General features: G+C 37.2%; 1 protein-coding gene across 3 annotated transcripts in view; it reads left to right on the forward strand.

Moving 5' to 3' along the window:
* Nucleotides 1–27,034, forward strand: part of CHL1 (cell adhesion molecule L1 like) — an 80,753-nt gene that overhangs the window by 44,793 nt on the left and 8,926 nt on the right. For 2 of the 3 annotated variants that reach the window (XM_039217392.1, XM_039217393.1), the window contains 13 exons: nt 1,388–1,554; nt 4,266–4,431; nt 7,676–7,800; nt 12,330–12,431; nt 12,874–13,071; nt 14,775–14,845; nt 18,106–18,328; nt 19,559–19,674; nt 19,807–20,011; nt 20,221–20,343; nt 22,936–23,115; nt 25,807–25,968; nt 26,624–26,755. In XM_039217392.1, the coding sequence (XP_039073323.1) occupies nt 1,388–1,554; nt 4,266–4,431; nt 7,676–7,800; nt 12,330–12,431; nt 12,874–13,071; nt 14,775–14,845; nt 18,106–18,328; nt 19,559–19,674; nt 19,807–20,011; nt 20,221–20,343; nt 22,936–23,115; nt 25,807–25,968; nt 26,624–26,755 (1,970 nt within the window). The remainder of the gene's footprint in view (nt 1–1,387; nt 1,555–4,265; nt 4,432–7,675; nt 7,801–12,329; nt 12,432–12,873; nt 13,072–14,774; nt 14,846–18,105; nt 18,329–19,558; nt 19,675–19,806; nt 20,012–20,220; nt 20,344–22,935; nt 23,116–25,806; nt 25,969–26,623; nt 26,756–27,034) is intronic. The other variant, XM_039217394.1, reaches the window with a different exon arrangement.

Genomic DNA, 27,034 nt, shown 5'->3' on the forward strand with positions numbered 1-27,034 from the left:
CTCATTCGGTTAAGCCTCTGACTTTGGCTCAGGTCATGATTTCACGGTTCATGGGTTCAAGCCCTGTGTGGGGCTCTGTGCTGACAGCTAGCTCAGAGCCTGGAAGCTTGTCTTCAGATTCTGTAACTCCCTCTCTCTCTCTGACCCTCCTCTGCTCACGCTGTCTCTCTCTCTCTCTCTCAAAAAAAAAAAAAAAAAAAGAATAAGTCCAAACATCTGTGTGAATCTGCCATATTTATTACTTCACCAGAAAAAAAACTTGTATTAACTGTTCTCAAATAAGTCTGTCATTGCTCTGCAAGGCCAAGACTAAAGTGAAGATGGGGAGGCAGGGTCATGCAATTGCAGGGTCAGATCCTTCTTTAAAAATTGAGTATTTTGGGGCACCTGGGTGACTTAGTCAATTAAGCATCTGACTCTTGATTTTGGGTCAGGTCATGATTTTGTGGTTTGTGAGATCGAGCCCTGCATCGGACTCCACACTATCAGTGTGCTTGGGATTCTCTCTCTCTTTCCCTCTACTCTCTGCCCTTCCCCCATCCCCCCTCACGAAACAAATAAATAAACTTAAAATAATTAAACATTGTATTTTTTGCATTATTTTTATTTTTAAAAATAATCCATTAAAACATGATTTATCTTGAGTGCTGAGTTTTTGGAAACCCTTACATTTTGCCTCTGTCCCTCACTGGCTTTCCCCTATTCTTAGCTCTGAACAGTCTTTTGTGAACAGCAGGCAGAGTTTACCCTTTGAATGTTTTTGCTTCAGCAGCCTCTGATAGTGAAATGTACTGGATAAATCAAGTTTTGGCAGCAAATGCTTAGAAAATGGATGAACGAAGGAGAAAATGGCTCTGGGATGATAAGGGTAAATGTAATCCATGTCCACAGGATAGGAACTACTTCGTGGCCTATAATATTTCTGAATGACCAATGCCCCCCCCCCCCCATGGCAGGAGGTTCAGAAGGTTCATTATCTCCTTCAATTACTAGCTTTCCCATTTTGTACCCTAAAGCAATCATTAACTAAAGAGTTCGCCATCAATAAGCCAGAAAATCTTTATTAAGCTGTGAAGACAGATGCAAAACAGTCCTTACAGCTTTGAGAAATATAGCAGAAGCCTAGAACCTGGACCAGGATTTCCTCTAGACTATTTGGCTGTTTGGACAGGTATGATATACACCCAGGATAGGACCCATTTTGGGGAAAATATAAATCCCAATGGAACATAAGGTCTGCTGAGCTCCTGGAAGGGCTAAGCTTAAATAACATCAGCAACTCATTTCAAAAAAGGGTTTACAGTACTGTCACATCTCAAATCATTTATGCGAAAAAGAGTTTACAGTACTGTCACATCTCAAATGATTTATGTTTCTCTGTTCTTAGGCAGAAGGTGGAAGAAGCAAAACCTCTTGAAGGTAGACGGTACCATATCCATGAAAATGGTACATTGCAGATTAACAAAACCACAGAAGATGATGCTGGCTCATACTCTTGTTGGGTGGAAAATGCTAAAGGAAAAACTGCAGTGACAGCCACTTTGGATATCAGAAGTACTTTTATTTTGTTTTTGCTTTGCATGTGTTCTCAAATGGGTTCAGTTTGTCTTCATTTTCCCAAATGAGACAATATAAGTTTGAGTGCCTATTAATGTTTTTAGACTGTATTTCGAAACTCCCAGGATGTGTTTCATCTAAAAGACCACCACTAAAATCATAGGAAATGCTGATAACATGTCCGTATCTTTTTTTAATTTTAAGAGGGACTTAAGTGTTTGGGGGATGATGGCAAGATTTTTAAATGCCCTACTTGGGGATATTTCTAGAACCATTTTATTTCAATAACCAACTCAACAGCATCAGCAATCAACACCTTGAGCTAAAACTTTCATGCACTCCTAAAAGTTCAGCGTCATAAAGACTGGAGCATGATAGAATGGGAAGGGTTTGACAAAATCTTCTTTTTGCATCATAAATACCTTTGTGTTTATTGTCTCTTCAAAACAACATCCAGGGTTTCACTAATATTTTGATTTTAAAATTGCTCAGAAAATTCTTTTCAGGAAAACATAATAGGAAGATCCTACAGTAATTGTAGGGCGGATCTGTTTCTTGTGGCGCACCATCAAAACCTACCATTACTGCTGCTTGGATGACAGGGTGTAGTTGTTCAATCATCTGTTTTTAATGATCTCTTTATAGTTCTCTCTCTCTGCTCCCACATACCCTTCCTTCGTTGTTTTTCTTCTGTCTTATATTCTCTCACAGTATCTGTTTCTTTTTGCACCCTAAGTTATCCAACATTCCAACCCCGTGGATTGTATTTTTAAAGCATGTAAATATTGTTCTACTATGTCTGCTTCACTCTGAGTCTTCCCACATATTTAAGTATCATATACAATTCTCAAAATGCCCTTGTGAAGTCAGTGAAGATGAGTTTTTTAGACTTCATAAAACCAGCCTGTATCAGAATTTAACAACTCAGCCAAATTCAAAGTCAAGGAGAGGGAAGCCTGAAATCCAAATGAACCTTCACATTCCTCTTGCCCAACATAGCACTTGGCGCAAAGTGGACCTCAGAACTGCTCATTGACAAAAGGATGGATGAGGTCATGAACTTTTTGTCTGCTCTGAACATCCACTCTATATGTAAGGAATATATAGGAATCTTGTCAGTGGTATATAAGAACACAATTTTGCATATAAAAAAGAAATGTTGAGAGTAGAATTGAGTAAGAGGCCGTCTAACATACTGATTGAAACAAGAGCTTTGGTCTCTGCCCAATAGAGGTTCAAATTCCAGCTCAAAGCCCTTACGAGTTAGTAAACTTTGTTGCTGCTTAATTTCATTTTAGCCTTATGTTCCCTGTAAGGTGAAAATATTGATACCTTTACAATTATTATAATTATAAAGTGTTGTGTGAACTTTATTGCAGAGTTCCGGTAAACAGAATAAGTGCTTATAAGGTAGTATCTGTTATTATTCACTGGATTTCTGACTTTTAATTTAAAAATAGGAGTAGGTGTTTAATAATTAATTTTTAATTAAATTCCATTGAATAATCTCTTCAAGTTTCCTGTCAGATACCAAATAATCAAATTGTTTTATCACTTTCAGTTTTTAATCAGCTCCTGGAGTATCATGTAGATAGCAAATGTTAAAACATAATTGTGGAATTGGGGATCAGCTCATGAGATTTGGCCTCTGAGAGGGTCACCAAATGCCACAGCAGCATAAAGAACCTTTAGTATGGCCTCTAAGAGTAAGGATCATATATGTATATATATTTTTTTAATTGAGTGGGCTTTTATTTATTTATGTTTGTTTTTTCTTTTTAACAGAAAGAGAGAGTGCAATTAGGGGCAGAGGGAGAGGGAGAATCCTAAGCAGGCTCCACGCCCAGTGCTAAGCCCAAATGGGGTTTGACCTCACCACGGTGAGATCATGACCTGAGCCAAAATCAAGAGTCAGACATATAACCAACTAAACCACCCAGATGCCTCTGGGATCACATGCTTTGAAACAGTCATAATGAGCAAATGTTTTCAAGACATCCAAATAGGATTATTTTTAATTTATTTGATTTCAATTTGAATTTAATTTAGTTGATATATTTGATTTTGAAGCTACATTTTTGAGCTTCATATTGCTGATACCATTAATACTTTAAAATCACTCAACAAAAAATTCAACAAATATATGTTGAGTGCCTGCTGTGTACAGCATTGCTTCTGGGCTGTGGGGATATTTCTTGTAACAAAACAGACACACCCCCTTCTTCACAAGGCTCTGTTCTAATTTCTCACCTTCATGCTGATACATCACCCATGTATGGGCTTTACCATTTAACCTCTGGTTTCTGAATTATTCATAAACACATTAATAGAAAATCAACTAATTTCCTTTTTTTCCCCTTACAGTGGTTTGATCACATGTCCAAAAGCACTAGAAAGAGAAATCATATTTTTTCAACATCTAGAGACATTTATTTGCTCACATTCTTCTTACTCCTTTTGCCCAAGAAGTCATAAGGGGAATTTATAAGATATTAATTAGTACTTCCACTGTAATTTCTCAGATGTCCAGGCCTGATGGAAAGAAAATAGTAATGAAATATGATGTTAAGAAATTATAGTGTGAGGAATCATTGCACGAAGATGTGACTATTACATTGACAATTTTGGTTGATTAAATTGCAGGCACTTGATTACGAAGTAAGCTGTGATTTATGGTTCTAACTAGTGTCTTTGTTCGGTAAAAACAGATGCTACAAAACTTCAAGTTTCTCCTAAGAACCCTCGTGTCCCCAAACTGCATACACTTGAATTACATTGTGAGAGCAAGTGTGACCCGCATTTAAAGCACAGTTTGAAGTTGTCCTGGAGTAAAAATGGAGAAGCCTTTGAAATTAATGCCACAGAGGACGGCAGGTAGGTACATACTTTTATAGCACTTGAAAAACAATAGTTGAAAAATTATTTACACCAAATTAAAATACAAAAACTGATCAATACATTTCAGTCTTCAAGGCAGTATTTATTTATTTATTTATTTATTTATTTATTTATTTATTTATTTTTAATGTTTTTTTTTGAGAGAGAGAGCATGCGCTCATGTGGGTGGAGGAGGGGCAGAGAGAGAGGGAGACAAAGGCCCCGAAGCAGGCTGTGTGCTGACAGCAGAAGCCATGCTGGCTCGAACTCATGCACGTGAGATCATGACATGAGCTGAAGCTGGACACTTAGTTGACTGCACCACCCAGGGTCCCCAAAGTCTTTGCATCAAGGCAGTATTTAAAAGGGGATATGGTGCACTGTTTGATTTTTCTCTCACATAGTTATCTTCTTTTTGCTACTGACTTTTAATAGAATGTGTACCTTGCTGTTAGTGCATGAGATAGACCCCATGCCAGATTTGTGAGACAGATGTACCACATGAGTATGGGTGCTTACCAGACCACTGGGAAGACTGGAGGAGATGGGCCTAACAGGAACTGCTTACTAAACTCGGGTTCTTCGTCACATAGAAGTGCGGCTGTAAGCCAGATGTCTGAAAACTGCTGCTCCTCCCAGCTGCCTCATCCCACCCCACTGGTGCTGGCAGTGACATCAACCACTGCCAGCTTCCGGCTCGGCCAGAGTCCCTGGATGTTCACAGGGGCCCAGAGGAGGCACTACCCATCAACCCCTTTCCATCCCAAACTCAGATGTGTCTACCTCATTGACAGAACCTAAATCTTGCCTACAATCCTTCTAGTTATAAAGTATCGACAGTGGCACTTCTAAACATTTTAATCTCTGTGTAGACAATACAGAAAAAAATATATAGAAGAGAGACTCTAGAAAGAGATGTGAATAGATGCTGAACAGCATCCGACAATATTGAGTACATCAGAGAAGAGAATCAGTATCTACTGAACGCCTACACTAGCTTTCGAAAGCATATAGAGGTTAACTGTCCAACTTTTGCATTGTGACTAATTAGGGGTTTAAAATAGACCACTTTTAGCCAAACCTCCCCTGCAGTTTTATGTTGTTATTTGTCATTCTGAAAAAGTAAATCTGAAGACAGGACATGCATTCCTTTGGCGAGACTGCGGCAGTGTGGTGATTAAAAGCGTGGACTCTGGAGTCCAGCAGCCTGGATTTAAATCCCCTCTCGGTCCCTTATTGTGTCTGTGACTTTAGACAAGCTCTCTAACTTCACCGTGCCTTAACTTTATATTCTAAGTTACCTCCATGGGGTTATTAGGAGTTAACATTCCAAGCACTTAGTAAATACTCAGTCCAATTTAGCGATCATGATTTGTACTAATTTCTCCAGACATTTAGCTTATCTCATTTCTCTGACCTGCTTGGCCCCTATTGGGGTGTGTGTGTGTGTGTGTGTGTGTGTGTGTGTGTGCACGTGCACGCGTGCACGCTTATGTATGTGCTTACAACTACCTGCATGCGGGGACATTGGTCTCAGCTAGGTACGTAATTAATTCTGTCTCATCCTTCCCATAAACATAAGAGTTCATAGAAAGGAGCATATGTATTGCAACTGTTGTCACTGTAACCTGAGGAGATTAATTATTGACCTAGGAGACTACACATTGAGACAGAGATCTTCACCCTTAGGTTCAGTCTTAGTCGATCTATCAACTGCTCAGATCTCCCCATATGTTCCTTCTTTCGTCACCTCTGCCTAGTTTCCTGGGATCTTCCATATGCCCACCGGGCTACAACAATGAAGGGAGTCAGAGACTCGTGTCTTGTGGGTGATGGGCCCTGCATATTTAGGCCCTGATCCCAGAATCTCCAGCCATCCTCTGTGCAGCCCAATTTACTTGGTTCTGCGGGATGCTGGGGCTGACACTCAAATGACCCTCTGGCCGTCTTAGTAAACTAACCCAGTGACACAGAGGTTCTACTAGTTTTCCCTAGGGGAGGGGTGAGCAACAGTAACCTCAGCTAGGATTTCTTAGAAGAGATCCCTGGAGTGGAGAAGGCTGGGAATAACTCTTGCTGTTGGGGGTGACTGGGGCCAGGGGCACACATGGACATCTAGCAGGGAGCAGAGATCACAGGTCTCTGCCAAATTTCTAGAGAACCATTAGTAAGCTTCTGTCTCTCACCTTCTGCTGGGCTACCTTCTCCTTACTGGTAGGCTGGGGGCCAGAGGCTTTTATCTAGAAAGAGGTTAAATGAGTTTTATATCAGAAACGTTTAATTAGCCCTGCTTTGGGTGAACACAAACTCCGCTTCTGATGAGCCCCACTTCTCTCTCCCTCTCTTTCTGCTCCTCCCTCACTTGTGCCCCCTTTTCTCAAAAAGAAAAAAGAAATGTCAATTATATAAGAGTTTCTCTCCTTCTGTGCCAACACATCATTTATCTCAACTAAGTAGCAAACTGCTTTAAATATATTCCAGACTTAGTGGAACTCGATTTTTCTAAAAGTGCTTAAACAGTTGACAGTACATAGGTATAGGGTAAATGGTGTAATTTATAGTAAGGAAATTTCAGTGTAGTAAACGGGATTACAAATTGGCAAAACAGGGCGAATGATAAAAAGCTAGCTGCAAACGACATGCAAAAAGAAGCGCTCGTCTGCCCTCTACTGTTCAAATAGATTACCTACTTTACTTGTTTTCTGATCTATCAGATGTGCATCTTGCCAGTGAAGTGGAGGGGTGGAGAGAAGGCAACTTGGTCAGACTCTGTGTCAGAGGGTCTGACTCCGTAGATCTGGGGTGTGATTCAGGAATGTCCCTTTGGAAGAAGCACTCCAGTTGATCCTGTGGAGGTGATTCCCTTAACAAACCTTAAGAATTATTCAGATGTATCTTAACTATTATAATGAATACTACCCTCTTCAGAAACACCAGGCAACACAATTCTGTTGCTGACCTATGCATCACAGATGGTTCGAGTTGGTAACTAAAGCAAAAGAAAAATAACTGATCCCTTTCATGGCTGTGTAGACAGTTGTGCATGCTCTTCAACTCTTCAACTGTGGTACTCTCTAATAAAACCTGCATTATGTGAAGGGGTGTGTGTGTGTGTGTGTGTGTGTGTGTGTGTTTTAATTCCTCCTTGGATTTTTTTCCTATATATTTTTGAATATATATTTCTGCTGTTTCTGTTGTTCTCATCCTCGTCATATATTCATTTTTTTTTTTTTCCTGGTAGGATAATTATCGATGGAGCTAATTTGACCGTATCTAATGTCACCTCAGAGGACCAAGGTATTTACTCCTGTTCAGCTCAAACTGCACTGGATAGTGTTGCTGATGTAACTCAAGTAACCATCCTCGGTAAGTGCACTACTAATGAGAAATGTCTGTTCATTTCTTTCCTATTACACTTCAAATTCCATTGTTCTTAGACCATTAAATCCACAATTACTGGAACCTCTGTACATATACTGTTAGTTTGAAGTTTTCATTTAAATAGTACCTCCACTTTCAAATGGCTTTCTTGTGGCTTTGAAGAAGTTAATTAATGCTTAATTTCTTTTCCCTGCATGGGTAATGTTGCCGATAGCAGTGGGAGGTCGGCGATGCTATCAGCAGAAAGAAAACTGAAGCATGCTTGAGTTGTCAGGGCATTTGAGCTGCCCTTTCATAGCATGCAGAGAAATACAGCTGAGGAACGGATGGGTTTTGTGGAGGGATCATGCTGGGGGTCCCCTGGTGGTGGCTCCGTGGTCATGCCCTAAACCAAGGGCATTGACTAAGCTCTCAGGGTTCGAGGAAGCCTGTTGGGGAACTTGAAGAGTTCCGTAAAGGAATGCTTTTGATTATTTTTTTTTATGATAATACTAATTGGAAAAGAATGTACATACTTCACTAGTGTAATCACCACAATTACTCGGCAATCACCAGTTGTTAAAGCTCTTAGAACATTCAAGTGCATTTCTTAAACCACCATTAGCTCTTGAACCATCTTTTAGACCTTTTCTCTTCCAGTTTCCTTGCCAGATTCACTCCCCACAATCTATCGGATATGGAAACCTAACTTATATGGATAACATCAGCAAGCCATTTACCCCCAAACTTCCATTTTTTTTCAGTCAATGGGAAGCCCTGACAATAGCCGAGGGTGGGTGTGTTTAGTCTCCGTATTCCCTCCCTGCAGGCTGTGTCTAGCGTCATTGATTCCTCCCAGGGAGGCTCTCTCCACAAAATCCTCTCTGATAAGATTCTATTAACTGCTTCCTCCACTGCCCACCCCAGATATTCTGCCTGTATCTTTTGAAAGAGTTTTTTTTCTAAAAACTCTTGGCACTATCCAAACTGTGTAAACTATTGAATTTCTGCTGGGACCCTGACTGATAGAGACCGCCCCCCCCCTTTTTTTAAATAGTTTTCTCTAATAATTTTTTCCCTCTCTGGGCTCCATTTAGTCTTTCTTTCAGTTTGCTGTTATTCCTTTAAAGTGTTTGATTTTGCCTAAACTCCTTTATTAGATGTGTAGATTAATCATTATTAGTAACAGACATTTGTATCTTTAGCTCTGTGTTATTGGGATCCACAGGTAGATTGCTAACAGAGGGTACAGAGTGAGAGGAAATAAGTCTGTTTCTTTGGAGGTAGGATGTGAAAAATGACTAAATAGGCTGGATCTTTTAAAGTCAAGCAAACGGCCACTATATTTCAAGGGAAATTAATGACAACCACGTTCAAACGAAGCAAATGGTCACTGAACTGGGTTCTATACACGCGCGCGCACACACACACACACACACACACCCACACCCACAGGAGTTTCTAGGTGGTAGAGGGTATGGACTTGGTTCAGTAGAATGTACCTTTAGGTGAGATGTTTGGTCATAGGAATTTAGCTACTTCAGGGGATTAGAAACAGAAAGGTTCAACCCTCTCGTAACTACTCCACTAGTGAGTCATCAGATAAAATAGTTGAGTATCAGGTAAAGTGGAGTTTATCCCAGGCACCACAAGTGTAGGAGAAAGTCTTAGAATCCCTGGACTTTGTCCCTACGTGTCTTCAGCAATGGAGCCAGCTAAGGGGTTGGGATGCCGTCCACACTGCACACTGTCCAAAGTTCCTTGTAAAATATAAGTCATGTGACTAGGCTACTGTGTTCCCAAACCATTAGATTTTGATCTTTTGAGTTGCTGTGATCACATGTAATACTTACATAGGAAGTTTTTACCAATTTTCCAAGAATAAAAATAATTTAAAAATATTCTCTGACACACATTACATTTTCTTAACCACTTCTTGGAATTCACCTTCTAATTTTTGAAGCCAGTCCCTGGTCTAAAGAAGCATATCTCACTACCTGATAGTAAGGAAGAGATCCCTGTGTAATTTAAAGAAACCTCTTTTCCCCAGAAAATAATTTTTGAAAACATATGCTTGACCTGTTTCAATTAAAAGTAACTGTTCTTGGCATCACTGTCCTTTAAGTGTATCAGTCTTTTTAAGTATCAACTGCACTCCATCATTTCTAGTTCCATATAATTCTTGGAAAGAGCAGATTTTAATGTCAGATTCTACAATCTGTATTGGTTGCTTTAGGTAACTGAAAAATGAGTGAGCTTTTAATAAGTGCTGAAGATAAATGTAAATTCTCTGAGCTCACAGATCAGAAGCCTGTTGAGGAAATCATTTCTTATTTAAGTCCTTGAAGTTTGTGCAGAGTCACCAACCATGTTTTTAAAATAAAAGTATCTTTTGAATCAAAGCCAATGTTTTTCTTTGCCAGTGTAAATTTCCAGCAGTTGGTGAATACTCAGCAGTGGCAACAGATTGTTGCTTCCCAATTGGGGAATAAGGAGCCCATGGGAAGGTCCTATGAGATATTACTTAATCATCTCCTCTGAGAAAAACCAAATGTCCCTGGGTACAAGAGAGAATTAAACCAAATTTTGAAAGTAAAAACTATTAGGGATAAGTTCAGTTTTTTGTTTTGTTTTACTGTTTTCTTATTTTGATAAACATTTCCATGGCCTCTAAGTCATGGAAATGACTTAGACTCAAAGTCATCGCCTACTCTTGGTACCAAAATCTCTAAAGAACTTATAAAACTCAACAACCAAAAAATGAATACTCTAATGAAAAATGGGCAGAAGACACAAATAGACATTTTTCTAAAGAAGACATCCAGGTGGCCAATAGACATATGAAATGATGCTCAACATCTCTTATCATTCGAGAAATGCAAATCAAAACTACAATGAGATGTCACCTCACACCTGTTGGAATGGCTAAAATTAATAACACAGGACATGACAGGTACTGGTGAAGATGTGGAAAAAGGGGAACTCTCTTACACTGTTGGTGGGAATGCAAACTGGTACAGCCACTGTGGAAAACAGTATGGAGATCCTTCACAAAGCTAAAAGTAGAACTACCCTATAATCCAGCAGTTACACTACTACCTATTTACCACCAAAATACAAAATACAATCCCATCCAAAGGGATACATGCACTCCAATATTTATAGCAGCATTATCTGTAATAGTCAAATTACAGAAAAAGTCCAAGTATCCATTGATTGATGAATGGATAAAGTAGATGTGGGATGTGTGTGTGTGTGTGTGTGTGTGTACACAATGGAATATTACCAGCAATAAAAAGGAATGAAATCTTGCCTTTTGGAATGACATAGGTGGAGCCAGAGAGTATTAAGCTGAGCAAAATCAGTCAGAGAAAGACAAGTATCATATGATTTCACTCGCATATGGAATTTAAGAAACAAAACAAATGAGCAAAGAGGGAAAAAAGCGAGAGAGGCAAACCAAGAAACAGACGTTTAACTATAGAGGGCAAACTGATGGTTACTAGAAGGGAGGTGGGGAGGAAGAGGGGTGGAATAGGTGAGGAACTAAGGAGTGCATTTTGTGATGAGCACTGGGTGATGTGTGGCAGTGCGGGGTCACTAAATAATACACCTGTAGCTACTTTTACACTGTATGTTAACTAACTGGAATTTAAATGAATTTTAAAAGTTAAAAAAAAGTCATCACCTACTCAATTTTCTAGTTTCTGACACATTTATCGCTGCCAAATTTTTCTCTTCCAATAAAAACAGTCTTCCTACTCTTTTTCAGAACTTTAGGCCAAAAGACTATAAAACTTGTTGTTATGTACTGATAATTCATTGTTAGAAATTACAGTAAAAATCCAGAGCATGCAGAAAAGAAAGCCTGAGTTCATGTTTTTTTATCTTATTTTCCTCTCGTCATAGGACCTAATTTTATTGCTCTAATATGGTAATTACATGCATGATTGAAGTGATAATATACTTTCACTTATTCCTTTAGTCACAAAGCATTTATGTGCAAAGCACTGTGGGTGATGCAAATATTAATAAAATACAGTCCCTACTACTCTTGAAGATCTGTCATAAGAAGGAAATCAATCAGACACCTAAAAAGTGTATGAGCGGGAAGATACTGATCCACTTGAGAAAGATTATGTTTCTCAAAATTGTGCATAACTGTAACCCAGGGCAACTGTTTAGAAATGCAGATTCCTGGGCCCAGCTCCGTCAGTAAGCCAGAGGGACGGCCTAGAAATAAATCCTCATTGTTAATAACTACTCCTGAAAGAATGTTGATGCCCATGGTCAAAGATGCCCTTTGAGAAGTGGCATCAGAGGGAAGGGAGAGAGCACTTACACTAGGGAATACACGTGCAGGAAGCTGCGTTTGAAGCGGAACCAGAAGAGCTGCTGAGATGTGGACAATTGGGTGTGGAGACCTGGGCCCGGAGAGAAACACACGTGGCTGGCAGTATGCCTCAGGGAGGGAACTGGGTAGACAGAGCCACCGTCTGCATTCTCCTTACCTTTATTTTTTTGTTGTTAATTAGATGTTCCGGATCCACCAGAAAACCTACACTTGTCTGAAAGACAGAACCGGAGTGTTCGGCTGACGTGGGACGCCGGAAACGATCACAATAGCCATATTAGTGGTAGGGAGCTCTTGGGATAACTATGTGCCTGACGCTCCTGAGCCACAATTCATATTAAGGCCATTTTTTTTCTCCCACAGTTCTAGATTATCCTTCTTAAAATATCCTTTCAAACATTTTTTATGTTTATTTACTTATTTATTTTGAGAGAGAGGGAGTTCACACACATGTGCACAAGCTGAGGAGGGGCAGAGGGAGAGAGAGGAAGAGAGAGCATCCTAAACAGGGTTGTCACTGTCAGTGTAGGGCTCCACCCAGGACTCTAACCCATGAACCGTGAAATCATGACCTGAGCCCAAATCAAGTGTCAGGTGCTCAAGAGACTGAGCCACTCAGGCTCCCCATCCTTTCAGACTTTTTATATTATATGTAAGTGTTAGTATAACTTGAACATACTAACTCCATTCTCACATTTTATTTTTTCTTGTGCTTCTACTGCCAGAGTACATTGTTGAATTTGAAGGAAACAAGGAGGAACCTGGAAGATGGGAGGAACTGGCTAGAGTCCAAGGAAAAGAAACAACAGTCATATTATCTTTGGCTCCATATGTGAGGTATCAGTTCAGGGTCATCGCAGTGAATGAAGTAGGGAGAAGCCAACCTAGCCAGCCATCAGACCACCATGAAACACCTCCAGCAGGTATGTGGGTTCTCACACTAGGTTTCACAATATTTTGAAGATATTTTGAATATTACAAAATATCATCAATTTCAAAATATTTAAGTTTTGACCCATCTCTCAACATCTAAAAAAACAAATGGATTCTATGGTGTAGGGTTTTAGATTTCTCCCAATACAGAACTTGAAAAGTTTCTGTGAACTAACAGCACACAAATATTCAATGTACGTCAGATTCAAAATTAGTATATAAATGTTTGATAGAGAACAGGGAATTACACGGACATATATGAGCAAAAATTATCTATAATAGGTAAGTATCATGTCACAATCAGATATCAAGTATGTTATAAAACTGAAGTTCAATATACAGAACTGTCTCCGTTTATTTTTCCTTTTAATTTTCAGAAATAAAAGAGTCGACTCATTGTAGTTCCCTTGTTAACACTATTTTTAATGTTTATTTTTGTGAAAGAGTGAGCACAAGCACAAGTGGGTGAAGAGCAGAGGGAGAGAGGGGAACAAAGGATCCGAACCGGGATCTGAGCTGCCAGCACAGAACCCGATGCGGGGCTCAAACCCGCAAACCATGAGATCTTGACCTGAGCCAAATTCAGACGCTTAACCGACTAAGCCACCCAGGCGCCCCAACACTTTAAAATATCTAGGAGTGTTTGAGTGGTCAGAGCATTGGTATTATTATTTTCCCCCAGGCAAAATAAATACATTAGGGTATAACTTCCTTTTTAGATTGAGGAAAAGCGAGAAGAGATAGTAACTGAATAACATACTTGTGTGATTTAAGTACAAGTTGCATTTGGCACTAAAACTGCCCTTGTCCCTTACTTATTAAGTGAACCATCTGAATGTATTTCATGGGCAGATTTCCTGTTCTTTCCTATTTTTTGTCTCTAATACTTGGCTGTTGAAATTAAGACATAGTGTTTTCTTGTTAAGATGGAAACACACATTTCTACCAATAATTCTAATAGAAAAAGGAAGCATATTTAAAATTAAAATGTATATTTAAAAAGTATATTTAGCATTTGGAGCATGTCTGGGTGGCTCAGTCAGTTGAGCATCTGACTCTTGATTTTGGCCCAGGTCATGATGTGACAGTTGTGGTATTGAGGCCGTGTCAGGCTCTGTGCTGAGCATGGAGCCAACTTAATATTCTCTCTCTCTCTCTCTCTCTCTCTCTCAAATAAAAATTAAAAAAAAATAGGTTTAGGATTTTTAAAAGCAAGTTAAAAATTTAAAGAGCAGGTTTAAAATGAAGATATCTAAGATGAACTTCCTACATTCCTTGAATAATAATTATATCACTTCAAGAATATGATTTTACTCCTTTAAATAAAATATATATTTAAAAGCTGCCTTGTGTTTGGTCAAGGATAGGTTAACTAATCTTATGGTGGTAATCTCACAATATATACATAAAATATAAATTGCATACCTCTGCGTTTGATACATATATACATACACATACATGAAATCATTACATTGTACACCTTAAACTTACACAATGTTATATGTCAGTTATATCTCAAGAAAGCTGGAGGAAAAAACTGCCTTAAGTAATTTTACAAACTGGGCCAGATAGAAATAAACAAATATAATCAAAGTTATTTAAAATTGTTTTTAGCTGGAGGAGGGGTGATAGGCTGGTTTACTTATGAGCCATAAAATTGGAAAGAGTAATTTTATTACTTAAAAATTTTCAGCTCCAGACAAGAATCCACAAAACATAAGAGTTCAAGCTTCTCAACCCAAGGAAATGATTATAAGATGGGAGGTGCGTATTCCTTAATGTGTTATACACTTCTTTGTGTTCTTTTTTTCTCTTAGATCTGCATGCTACATGTAAGGTTAGAAAAATATTGTTTTTAAGAACAAAGATATACAATTAGTATATTTTATAAATATATTCACTTTGGATATTTTATAGATCTTTGTGATTAGAATATTATTAGAATGTTAAACAGGGCTAAATAATATAAAGGTTATAAAGGTTGATTTAATTGTAATCCATTATCAAAAGTTTCAGATTTCCTAGTATCTTTATAACTAATATTCTCAATCCTCTCGTTCAAAAAATTACTAAAATTTTTTCATTATATTTTAGTACATGGTTGAGTAAATATGCATATCAAGAGTCTAACAAATAATAGCCACAACTTATTAAGCACGATCAAGCTTTTTGTATACTGTTTTTTAATTTTGAGAACAGCCTTGTCATTAATATCTTTTTCTAGATATGGAAACTGAGGTCAAGGTGATTGGCAGTCTTGCTCTCAATCTCTCACTAGACATCGACAAACCTAGAATATAAACATAGGTATCTTTGGACTTCAAACTGCACTTTTTGCCCCTTTATATTTCTCTATTAAAGGTTATGAAGTAGATTCTCGTCTTTGAATTTGGTGTGAAGTTTCACATCTGCTCAGATGACTTTAATTTTTTGGAGTGTTATTTCTAAATTTTTTCTTAGTGGGTAACTTCCTCCCGCCCTGCCCCATTTGGACAAATTCATGAACAAGTAATTTAACCTACTTGAAAGTAGATTGCCAAACATTCTGATTTTAGTGATAGACTTCCAACATTAAATTCATTGAATTTCATGTAAATGTAGGACATTCTTGCATGTATGCTGAAACATACTAATTTATTTCTAAACATCTTTCCAGATGCGATTTTGTAAAGAATTTTAGGATGCATGAACTTTAGGTGGATTTTTTTAGTCAATATTCTTATATCGACACTAACCTATTATTCCCATTTCAATGAAATTAAGCTCTGCAGATTTAAAATTTGAAAAAAATGGTAATACACAGAGTATAAATATATCCAAGAGTATTATTTCTTTCCTTGAATTTGTGGTCATACATATTTGCGACTACATTGTCTTGATAATCTCTTAAATTGTAATCTGAAATTATGTTAATATATTATTCTCATAGAATCTCTTTTCCTCTCTTAAGTTCCATGCAAATTTCTATCAGACAGATGATATAAGCAGTTAGATGAGAATAATAGTATGTAATTATCAGGTCGGTTCCTCAGAGAAGCACACTTTGTTGCACCAGAATCAGATCGTTAATCCTCTCCACTCCTGAAGGCCACAGCAGCCTGGTGCTATCAGCTGTACATTTCATACAGAGAAGCTGGGACTCTCATTTTAATGACCTTGCCCAGATGCCCTGCGCTGAGTCAGTGATGAAGAGAGGGCCCTGACCCGCACCCATGATTTTGCCCTTCTGGTCTGCTGTCTTTGTTGGAGGCCTACTTAAGAATTTGCTGTGATTTTGTTGCCAGTTGTCTGAAAGCCAAATACAAAATATTCCCACTGCTTCTTCCAGAGTCCAAGCACCCAGGAGCCTGGTGATTTAGATAAGATTTTTCTTAAAAGTGTTACTGATGGTGACAGTTTATTTTAAAATTTGCCATAGAGCTTTATCAAACGTAACAATTTTCCTTGGAGCAAAACATGTGTAAATTGAATACTTTTACTTGTGCACATGTATTGTTGGTAGAGGCTAAAGGAATTGTAATTCTGTATTGCAGTATGAAACTGAAAGCTTGTGGCCTGATTCATCTGGGCAATGCTAGAGCCCCTGGTGAATTTATATCCACATGGTAGTAAAAATTACCTCGGTGCAAAATGTTGAATGTGAAGTATAAACCATGACTAAAATCTCAGAAGGGTTTCAGTTTGTTTTGATTTTTTTCTCATAGCTAAGTTAAGGATTCACTTTGGAGGCAGCGTAGACTTGAAATTACTTTGCCAATATAGCAGTACTTTCAACCTAATTCCAACCAATGAGTCTAAAGGGTTATTTTTAGTAAATTGGACTGAGTCAAGAGCCATTGTATATTCTGTAGGAAAACACTATATATGACATCATTGAATCACTCGTATATACACACAAAATTACCGTTTATTTAAGTGAACCTTACATTCTAGGACTAAAGTCACATTTTTTATGTATTCTATATAACTGATTCATTTAGATGCATATTCCCATTTTTGAAATGAAACAGATGATTTAAATCACATTAATGTTTTTTTAATTAAAGTATTGTTTGATTAAAAACCAGAGTGGAAATAACCAATTTCCTATACTAGAAATTCCTCCACTAAATTTTCCTGTACAGCAAAATATAGTGGAAGCTGAAGATGGGAGGGGGGCACTTTGTCTTAAAGAAATAGTCAAGAAGCTGGAGAATAATATTATTATAGAGAGGAGCTATATCTTCTAGGCACTAATGTATAAACATGCATATTATCCAGATATAAGAATTTACTCAATCTCTCTCTTCTCTTGGAAGGCAGATGGAGAAGGATGGATGGAGTCAGGTGGAAGAGTTCTGACAGGAAAGTCATGGGAAGTCCCTTTCACAGCCATGCAATTCATGATCATGCCTTTTTTTATATCTTCTACTTCTTTGGTAATGAAATAGTAGAGGAAAGTTTAGACAGAGGCAAAAATCCTCTGTGGAATTTCTTAGTAAATCCTTTCAAAAATGAATAGTGAGACTTAATCACAAGGGCATAATCAAGGCATCTAAATTGTGGGCTTCTTACAAGTTAGGTAGGTGAAGGACTAACTTCCAAACTTAAACTTACAGAAAGACAAAAATTTTCATAAGTGTTTCTTTTTTTTTTTTTTATTTTTTAAAATATATTTTTTTAATGTTTTATTTATTTCTAGGAGAGAGAGAGAGAGAGACAGCGTGAGCAGGGGAGGGTCAGAGAGAGAGGGAGTCACAGACTGAAACAGGCTCCAGGCTCCGAGCTGGCAGCCAGCACAGAGCCCGACGCGGGGCTCGAACCCACGAACCGCGAGATCATGACCTAAGCGAAAGTCGGACGCTTAACCGACTAAGCCACCCAGGCGCCCCTCATAAGTGTTTCTAAACCAGAGGGAGATGGAAGACTTTCCAAGACACGATCCTTCTGTTGCAATGCTTCTTTTGCCGTTTAGGGTGGCTTGCCACCGTCTCTGACTCAGGATATCCCTGATCACACTAGATGAACCTTGCCTTTTATCTTAGCCTTTGAAATCCATGGAGCAGAATGGACCAGGACTAGAGTACAGAGTGATGTGGAAGCCACAGGGAGCCCCCGTGGAGTGGGAAGAAGAAACAGTCACAAACCACACCCTGCGCGTGATGACACCTACTGTCTATGCTCCTTATGATGTCCAAGTACAAGCCATCAATCACCTTGGCTCTGGCCCTGAGCCTCAGTCAGTGATTCTCTACTCTGGGGAAGACTGTAAGTGATACACTGGAAACCAGCAAGCACTTTAAGAGCAGTTTCTTTCATGTATATTGCATTTTTGTTGATGGAGATTTTTGAGCACCTGCTGCACGCAAAGAGGATGTAATAGCTGTGGGAGATAGAAAGAAATATAACAATTGGTTCCTCCTTTAGGGCTGATTGCAGGATAGGTGATCACTATAGAGTGGCTGGGAATATGTTAAAAGTTTTAATTTGATTGAGCTTCTGAGTAAACTTATTTCTATATTAAAATCAGATAACAGTAATAATCACTGCAATTAGTCAATCAGTATAACTGTCATAAGGTTCCCAGTGACATTTGTCCTTACCTGTCAAAGACATCCTAACAGCCATTTGCTGCCATGCCCTGGCCTCACTCACTTGTACGTCTGGAACCTTCCTAATGCAGATGACTTATAAACTGAGATTTAAGTAGAGAACTAAATACACACACACACACACACACACACACACACACAGTTTTGAGGTACTACTCATATGCTCATATTTGTACCATAATAACAGATTATAAAACAAAGGGAAGATGCTGTATTTCATATGACTAAAGGAGTTATTCTCATTGTTTATCCAGTGTCCAGAGTAATATTTTGATCCAAGAATGGACGAAGGTTGAGAATGTGAAATGACTTAACTCCTTATTTGCTTGCTATCTAAATTCTACCCAGATACACCAGACATATCACTGTGAACTAAGATATTATTAGTCTTTACTACTCTGCATTTGGCTTATTCCTCCATACTTAATTCTCTGTAGAATGTGGATAATAATACCACTTTATAACATTGTTCTAAAGATTATGTGAGACAATCCATTGTCCAGTTTTTTAGAACATTGCCTACACTTAGCATAGTTAGCTATTGTTGTCAATAGATTGATCAAATTGTTAAGTAATTTTAGTTCTATTGTTTAGTTCACTTGCCTCTAAAGGCCAGATACCTACAGAGTATTTCACTGGTCACTGTTTCCAGTAACATTGGCCCTGCCTGGAGAGCTGCATTTCTCAGTGTGGTTGTCTCTTTTCCTAGAAACCTATTAGAGCTCTGAAACTTCTCTGAGATGAGAAACTCTCTTGGTTCCATTTGGAATTGATTTCCTACGAGTGCTTTGCTCAGATTAAGCAATATGAAAAATCCCCTTTTGAAAAGGGGATATAATTACAGTTGAAGGTTATTGAAAACTCATGATCCTTATGTGCTTAACAGATCCTGATACAGCTCCAGTGATCCACGGGGTGGACATTATAAACAGCACATTAGTTAAAGTTACGTGGTCGACAATTCCAAAGGACAGAGTACATGGACATCTAAAAGGATATCAGGTTTTTATCATAGATTTTCTTCCTGTTGCTGAATAAATATCTTAAATGCAAATAAGAACTGATCTCAGAAGAAGGTCAAAGAAAATCTGCCACCATGGCCAATATGCTAAAGTGTTCCTGTTTCCATTACAGGTAAATTGGTGGAAGACAAAAAGTCTGTTGGATGGAAGAACACATGCCAAAGAAGTTAACATTCTGAGGTTTTCAGGACAAAGAAACTATGGAATGGTTCCTTCTCTAGATGCCTTTAGTGAATTTCATTTAACAGTCTTAGCCTATAATTCCAAAGGTGCTGGTCCAGAGAGTGAGCCTTATATATTTCAAACACCAGAAGGAGGTAAGAATAACAGTGGAGAATAATGCCAACAATGGGAATTATCCAGTGACCAAATTAAACATATCCCTCCTTGTTAGTAGTTAATTAATATGTACTTCATATGACTTAGCTTCTCAAACTCTATGAAAAACTATAATCTAATGGAGATTTTTTTTAAAAAAGAAATTTTCCAGTTTATAAATGTCTCTTTTTGATCTTATGTTTTCTAGTACCTGAACAACCAGATTTTTTGAAGATCATCAAAGTTGATAAAGACACTGCCACTCTAACCTGGGGTCTACCTAAGAAATTGAATGGAAACTTGACTGGCTACCTATTACAGTATCAGATAAGTAAGCAGAAATTTGAATTGGGTCCACCTGGAAATATTTCATTATTTGGTTGAGTATTTGGTTTGTGTGCTAAGAATCTAATGATCATGGTTTGTAAGCTGGCATAACTACCTTAACAACAAAAGGGTTTGTAAATTGGCCTGCAGACCAAATCCAGCCTGCTGCCTGTTTTCATAAACAGTCCATACATGTCCACTCATTTACATTTGTGTATAGCTGCTTTCTCATTAGAGTGGCCAAGTTGAGTACCTGTGACAGAGATTACATGGCTCACAAAGCCTGCAATATTTATAGTCTAGTCCTTTTCAGAAAGGTTTCCCAATCCCTGATTCAGAAGAAAAATCAGTAGGTACCAGAAGACATGTGTTTAATATTTATATATAAGAGGCATTGAAAATTAAGAAACATGTGAAGAAAAAGCATAGTAAGTGATGTAATGGAGATTCAAAGCACACGTAACTTCCACCCTGCACTTCTTTGGTCTCCAACACATGCTTCCAGCCTCAACCTTCAACATACTTCTGTTTGTAGAAACCTCTATGCGTAGAGGTTTAAAGAGTTGTTTTGCCCTATTACTCAGAATGGGCTCTGTCCTTGTGCTGCTGTGACATTTGGTTGAAAACATGCTTAGATGAAATCAGGTCATTTTTAATCGTAGTGCCTTCTATGTCTAACAGTCTTCACATCAAACCATCATCTCATAGTGGAAACTAGGGAACTGAGATCATAGAAAATTTTAGACTTTGAGGACATGAATTCCTGACAGCCAAAACCCTAGAACCGTGCTAATTACAAAAGGCATTGATGTTGGACTTGGTGAGCTATTCTGCCTCCACGTAGTTCAAAGCTTGTAGCAATATAGGTCACATATGAGTTTTAGCTCCCGATGGCCTGTTCTGAGTTGAGCCATATAATTAAATAGATACAGGCATAATCCCAATAGAAGTAGCATGTTAGCATTTTTCTGAGTGTTTGCTAAGTAGCAGGATCAGTACCAGGTGCTTTCCCTGTATTTTTCATTAAAGTAGAAAATATATGAGGAATGTATTTTCACTATTCTGTGGGTGTCAGAATGGAGGCATAAAGAGTTCACCTAACTGGAGCCATGTAGTAAAATAAATATTAAGCAGGATTCAAACCTAAATCTGTCTGATTCTTCATGCTGAGCTCTTAAGCCTACAGTATTCTATGAACTGTTTTCCATATATGTAGACAGCACTGAAGAAATATTTGAAGACTTTTTAAATGTTAATTTGTTTGATAAAGGTTTATCAAGGTTTGTTTACTCTATCCTAAGAGTAAAGAAACTCAACATTAATAAAGTTTCAACCTTTGTGTTGATTTGTTTGTAAGATCTAAATTTATTTTAAGAACAAGTTCTTAGAATAGATAGAGAAAAGGCTAGAATGTTAACAACTGCAGTGATTATCGTACTCCTTGAGACATGGATTTTTAATCAAATGATGTAATTGTACACTTAACTTTGCTTTCTGTTAAGTGATTGAAATATTTTTAGATAACTTCTCTCTTTCTGTTGCTTTATGTGTTCTAAATAGTTGTCGATTGTGTGTATACGAGCTCTCTATGCACTTCTCTAAATTTGTAGATTGGTTATTGTAGTTTATCAGTGGACTTTGTGGTATTTTATAGGAATTCTCTCAACTCTGTAAAGAGTGATATTTTTTTCTAATTTCCAAAATTTGGATCTCTGTTTTTCTTGTTCATTGATCTAATTGCATTATATAAACCAAGGAAGGCATTTTTATGTTGTTTGTGTGTGCATGTAGTGTGTGTGTGTGTGTGTGTGTGTTTAACCTTTGTGATATCTTGAACTGAGCATCAAGAGGATTTATTCTAGCCCTTCCCTTGCTGCTAATGGCTGCACTATTTTGGGATGTTTCATTTCTTGGACTGTTTTTACAGTAATCTTAAAATTCTTTGTGCTCTTGCACAAATCCCATGATCTTGCTGGTTGCAAATTCTTTGAAAGATGCTATCTATTTCATCATTTTCTGACTAGCACTTGGCATAGTGCTTAGCATATAGTAGGTATCTTAAAATATGTAATTTATTAACCAGTTTATTGATTCTGAATATAACGAGTACTTACTTAGTGCCTCATATTAAACCAGAAGCCATAGAAGACACAAATCATTGTCCAAATTGTTACACTAAAAGATTAAAAGCACTTAAAAGTGAAAGATTCAATGAGAATATGATATGGGGGGAAAGTCCATCATTTTTAATAGGTATGATGAAGGCGGAGCGATTGGCTCCTGTGTGGCATAGTGATTAAGAACATGTGCTCTGGAGTGGAAAGACTGTGGTTTGGATTCAAATCTTGGTTTGCCAGTTACTAGCTCTGGATCTAGGCAAGATCTTTATTCTTACTAGACCTCAATTTTCCCATGTATGATATTGTAATAATAATTATGTCCACATCGTAGAATTGAGTAAGTTGCTGGTCATCAATAATTAAGACAGTGCCTTGCATACCACAAGCGTATACAGAATAAAAAATAAGGGACAGCATAAATTGAATTGTTAAGCATATGAAATCTAAGGCATTACTGTTTATGTTTATTTCTTTAGTAAATGACACCTATGAACTTGGAGAACTAAATGATATCAACATTACCACTCCATCAAAGCCCAGCTGGCGTCTCTCAAACCTCAATTCAACTACCAAGTACAAATTCTACTTGAGAGCTTGTACTTCAAAGGGCTGTGGAAAACCAATCACAGAGGAAGGCTCCACGTTAGGAGAAGGCAGTAAGTGCAAGAGGCTTCTCTGTGCGGTTTTTTAAACCGCTCTGAAGGGAACGAACCATGCTAGCCCTGTGAATTAGAAATGATTGTGATCTCAATCTGGCTGACCTTTGTTTTCCACTGATACAAATACAGAATTTATTTCTCTTTCTTGTGTGTAAAGTTCACACTGACTCAATTTATGGATTTCTACACAGCAGCAATGAAACTACAGCCTCAATGTATATAAGGTCAGGAACTATAATTTTACTTAATTAAAATAAGAGTATGTAAGGTCATAAAGTTATTCATAAGGTTAGTACAGGGATATTTTCTTTTGGAAATGTTTTCATACTGAAAAATATTTGCCCCTCACCCTGGTAGATGTTTTGTAACAATGATCTAATACATTTAACTTCCATGCCTTGACTCATATATACATATATATACACATATATATATATACACATATATATGAGTGTATATATGAGTGCTTAGTATATAGTAGGTATCTTAAAATATGTAATTTATTAACCAGTTTATTGAGTCTGAATATAATGAGTACTTACTTGGTGCCTCATATTAAACCAGAAGCCATAGAAGACACAAATCATTGTCCAAATTGTTACACTAAAAGATTAAAAGTGCTTAAGTGAAAGATTCAATGAGAATATAATATGCGGGGAAATGTCCATGATTTTTAATAGGTATGACCTTATTTCTCAGGAGTTCAAACTGGCATCAAATGTTCCATACAAAGAAAAGAAGTTAGAATAGTAGTGATCTAAGTTTGCAACCTCCATATTTTTCAAAACAGAGTTTAAGACACGGAGAAGGTTGCTATTTTGTTAGAACCAAGACCGTAATATGCAGGAGAAATGCTAATTCCATCATTGCTAATTTACAGTAGGTAAGAAAAAAATTACAAAATCCTCTTCTAGGAGTTATAGTTCCCATATGCATATATGTAAATATTTAGAGAATTTGGGTTTGGTCACTTTCATGTTTGAAAATGTGTTAAGCTGATGGAAAATGCTGTTTGTATAATTTTATAAGTGATGTAGCATCTTCTTTGTAAATTAAAGATGCAGCTAATATGCTTGAGTATCTTATAGCATATTTCTTCACTACCCTATGTCTCAGTAAATTGAAAATGTTCCTTACTAGTATGTTTGTGTTCTTTTTCAGGACTCTGCATTTTCAACCACTGCCCCTTCCCTAGTTGACACTGATTTCTCTTCTATAGGCGTAATTTGCCATATTTACAGGAAAGAAACTATCATCTCTTTTTGCCACTGGATTTCAGCATGATCTTTGAAAAAGGAAACATACATATATATTTCCATGGAGGATATAAATCTTGATATCAGAAGCACTCTAAAAAGAACTTTTGTGCAAATTGGAATCTATTTCTGTGTATCTTTCTTCTTGCTCTGCCTAGATAGCACATTTTCAGGTCATCTGGCATTTACTCAGAGAATGGATTTGATACACATGCTCTTTTTCCCTGATTACTTTCTGGTTGTCACTCTGATTTTCAGGTGGCCCCCATTCCATAGTCTGAGAGGAGAAAGATGATGGAGCTATTCAGAAATATTTGTGTCATTATTAATTTGAACAAAACACTTACTTTGCTCTATTTTTCAAAAGCTTGCATTACTTAATGTTATACTAATATTTCTGTTTTTCAAAGTCAAAATTAATTGTGTTCTATTTCAGTGGTGATCAATCTTAAAGGCTTTGCTCAACTAATATAATTGGCCTTCCTTCTGCCATGGTGACCTTTTTTAATGAAGCCCTTTTGTTACCAACAACTATATCATCAATTTCTATTCTATGGTTAAGAGCTATAACCAAATTTAATGTGTGACATATACCCATTTGAAACAGAATACCAGAACTTATAATATTCTCAAAATGGAATATAGTATTTTATTTTCAGTGTAAATTATTAACAGTTTCTGGTTTACATTTATTATGTTGAGTTGATTCTTAGCACAATTGCAGATCATATATAAAATATTTTACATATTTTGTTGCAACATCAAAAATCAAATGTATATTTAATTACACTTGACTCCTATTTTATCTGCTGCTGTAAGATTCTACAATTAATATAATGACATACTCATGTTTCTTTTTTGTCAGTATTAATGCCTTACAGCATTTTAAAAATCACTGCATTTCATTTAAATGTACCTGTAAACCTGTGCTTTATGTACGTATAAAACTGCTGTGTCTACAGATTTTAAGTATTTAGTATATGGCCACCTTATGATGCTTTTGCATCAGTATTTATAGAGAGGACCAAGGCCTAAAAAAATTAGAATTATAATGACGCTTGTTTTCAAAAATAAGCCAAAATGGCCGGTTCAGTTTCCTGCTAGGTTGTGTAAGTCCATATTGCACAAAATGACATTATATAATTTTCTGAAATCTGTGTTTGGTTTATAACCATTCATATAGTGTCATTTCATCAACAAGTACATCATCTTTAAAGGACATGAATTAAGTTCATTTCATTTACTCAATTTCAGTACCTTTAGAAAGAAAATCTTGAAATGTTGATTTTCTTGATCTCCTGATAATTCAAAAACTATCTGAGAAAAAAGTGCTACAAATGGCTCTCCTCCCAAATAACAGTATTTTTTTTCTTTTCATGTCCTGTTTTTCAAAGATTACAATTTATATGATTTAACTGTGTGCATTTCTTAGGTAAAAGTATCGGGAAGATATCAGAAGGAGTAAATCTTACTCAAAAGACTCACCCAGTAGAGGTATTTGAGCCTGGAGCTGAACATATAGTTCGCCTATTGACTAAGAATTGGGTTGATAATAATAGCATTTTTGAAGATGTAATTGAGACAAGAGGGAGAGGTGAGACATGAGATTATATTTGGGGTGATCTTAGACAATGAATCTATGTTGTGTAGATTTTTAAATTTTATATACTTCCTGTATTAAAGATAAAAATGTGGGGTGCATTAGCTGTAAAGATAATAGTTTCAGTTTGTTTTGGCATACCAGTTTTAAATTATCAAAATGAAAAACGTTCCACAAAGTTCCAACATATTCCTTATCATTTTTACCAGAGTAGTCGACTAAAAATATCTCCTGCCAATTAACACATGTTAATAACAAAAACTAAAAAGAAAAACAAAGCCAAATAACCCCACCCCCGCCCCACCCTGAAGCCCCCTGGCAATCTGCATATAACCAAGCCAGCTTATGCTTTTGCTTGCTTGTGCTGCTGTGCATTTCACTCCCTCTGCCTCCACTATCTCTTTTCGGTTTTCATCCTCAGAGTCCAGTGCAGCTTGAGAGGTTTCCTTCTAAATAGAGGCTGAATGATTTATCAGTATTCTTCCAATGAAATGTCCTTTAAGTCACATTCCCTCGAGGGTCACTGAAGGGAAAAATAAAATGGATGCTATTTTGTATGCTTAAAAAAATACGTTTCATTTTCCCACAAAGGGCTTAATTCCAAACACTGTTTCTAGTATCCAATGTGTGACTTCTCTTTGTACAACAGAATATGCTGGTTTGTATGATGACATCTCCACTCAAGGCTGGTTTATTGGATTGATGTGTGCGATTGCTCTTCTCACACTAATCCTATTAACTGTCTGCTTTGTGAAGAGGAACAGAGGTGGAAAGTACTCAGGTAAAGCTGTTTCTTAACACACTTTGAATGTATGCAATAGTATTTTCTAGGAGGCATTCTTCAGAGACATCTTTTATTTTTTGAATTACGCATTTAGGTCAAATTTATGTTAGCACGTTAGACACGCAGTACACTAAGAGGGGAAAAAATCCTAAATTAAGTAACCAAAGAAGGTATGGTCTGGAATATTAATTTCAGATTGTTACTTGTTTTTTACTTTCTGGTACTTAAGTAGTCTCTAAGAAGGCTTATCATATTTCCAAACTTCTACTTTCTGTC

The sequence above is a fragment of the Hyaena hyaena genome, unplaced genomic scaffold (assembly GCF_003009895.1).
Source record: "Hyaena hyaena isolate Hyena2069 unplaced genomic scaffold, ASM300989v1 scaffold_688, whole genome shotgun sequence".
Lineage (NCBI taxonomy): Eukaryota > Metazoa > Chordata > Mammalia > Carnivora > Hyaenidae > Hyaena > Hyaena hyaena.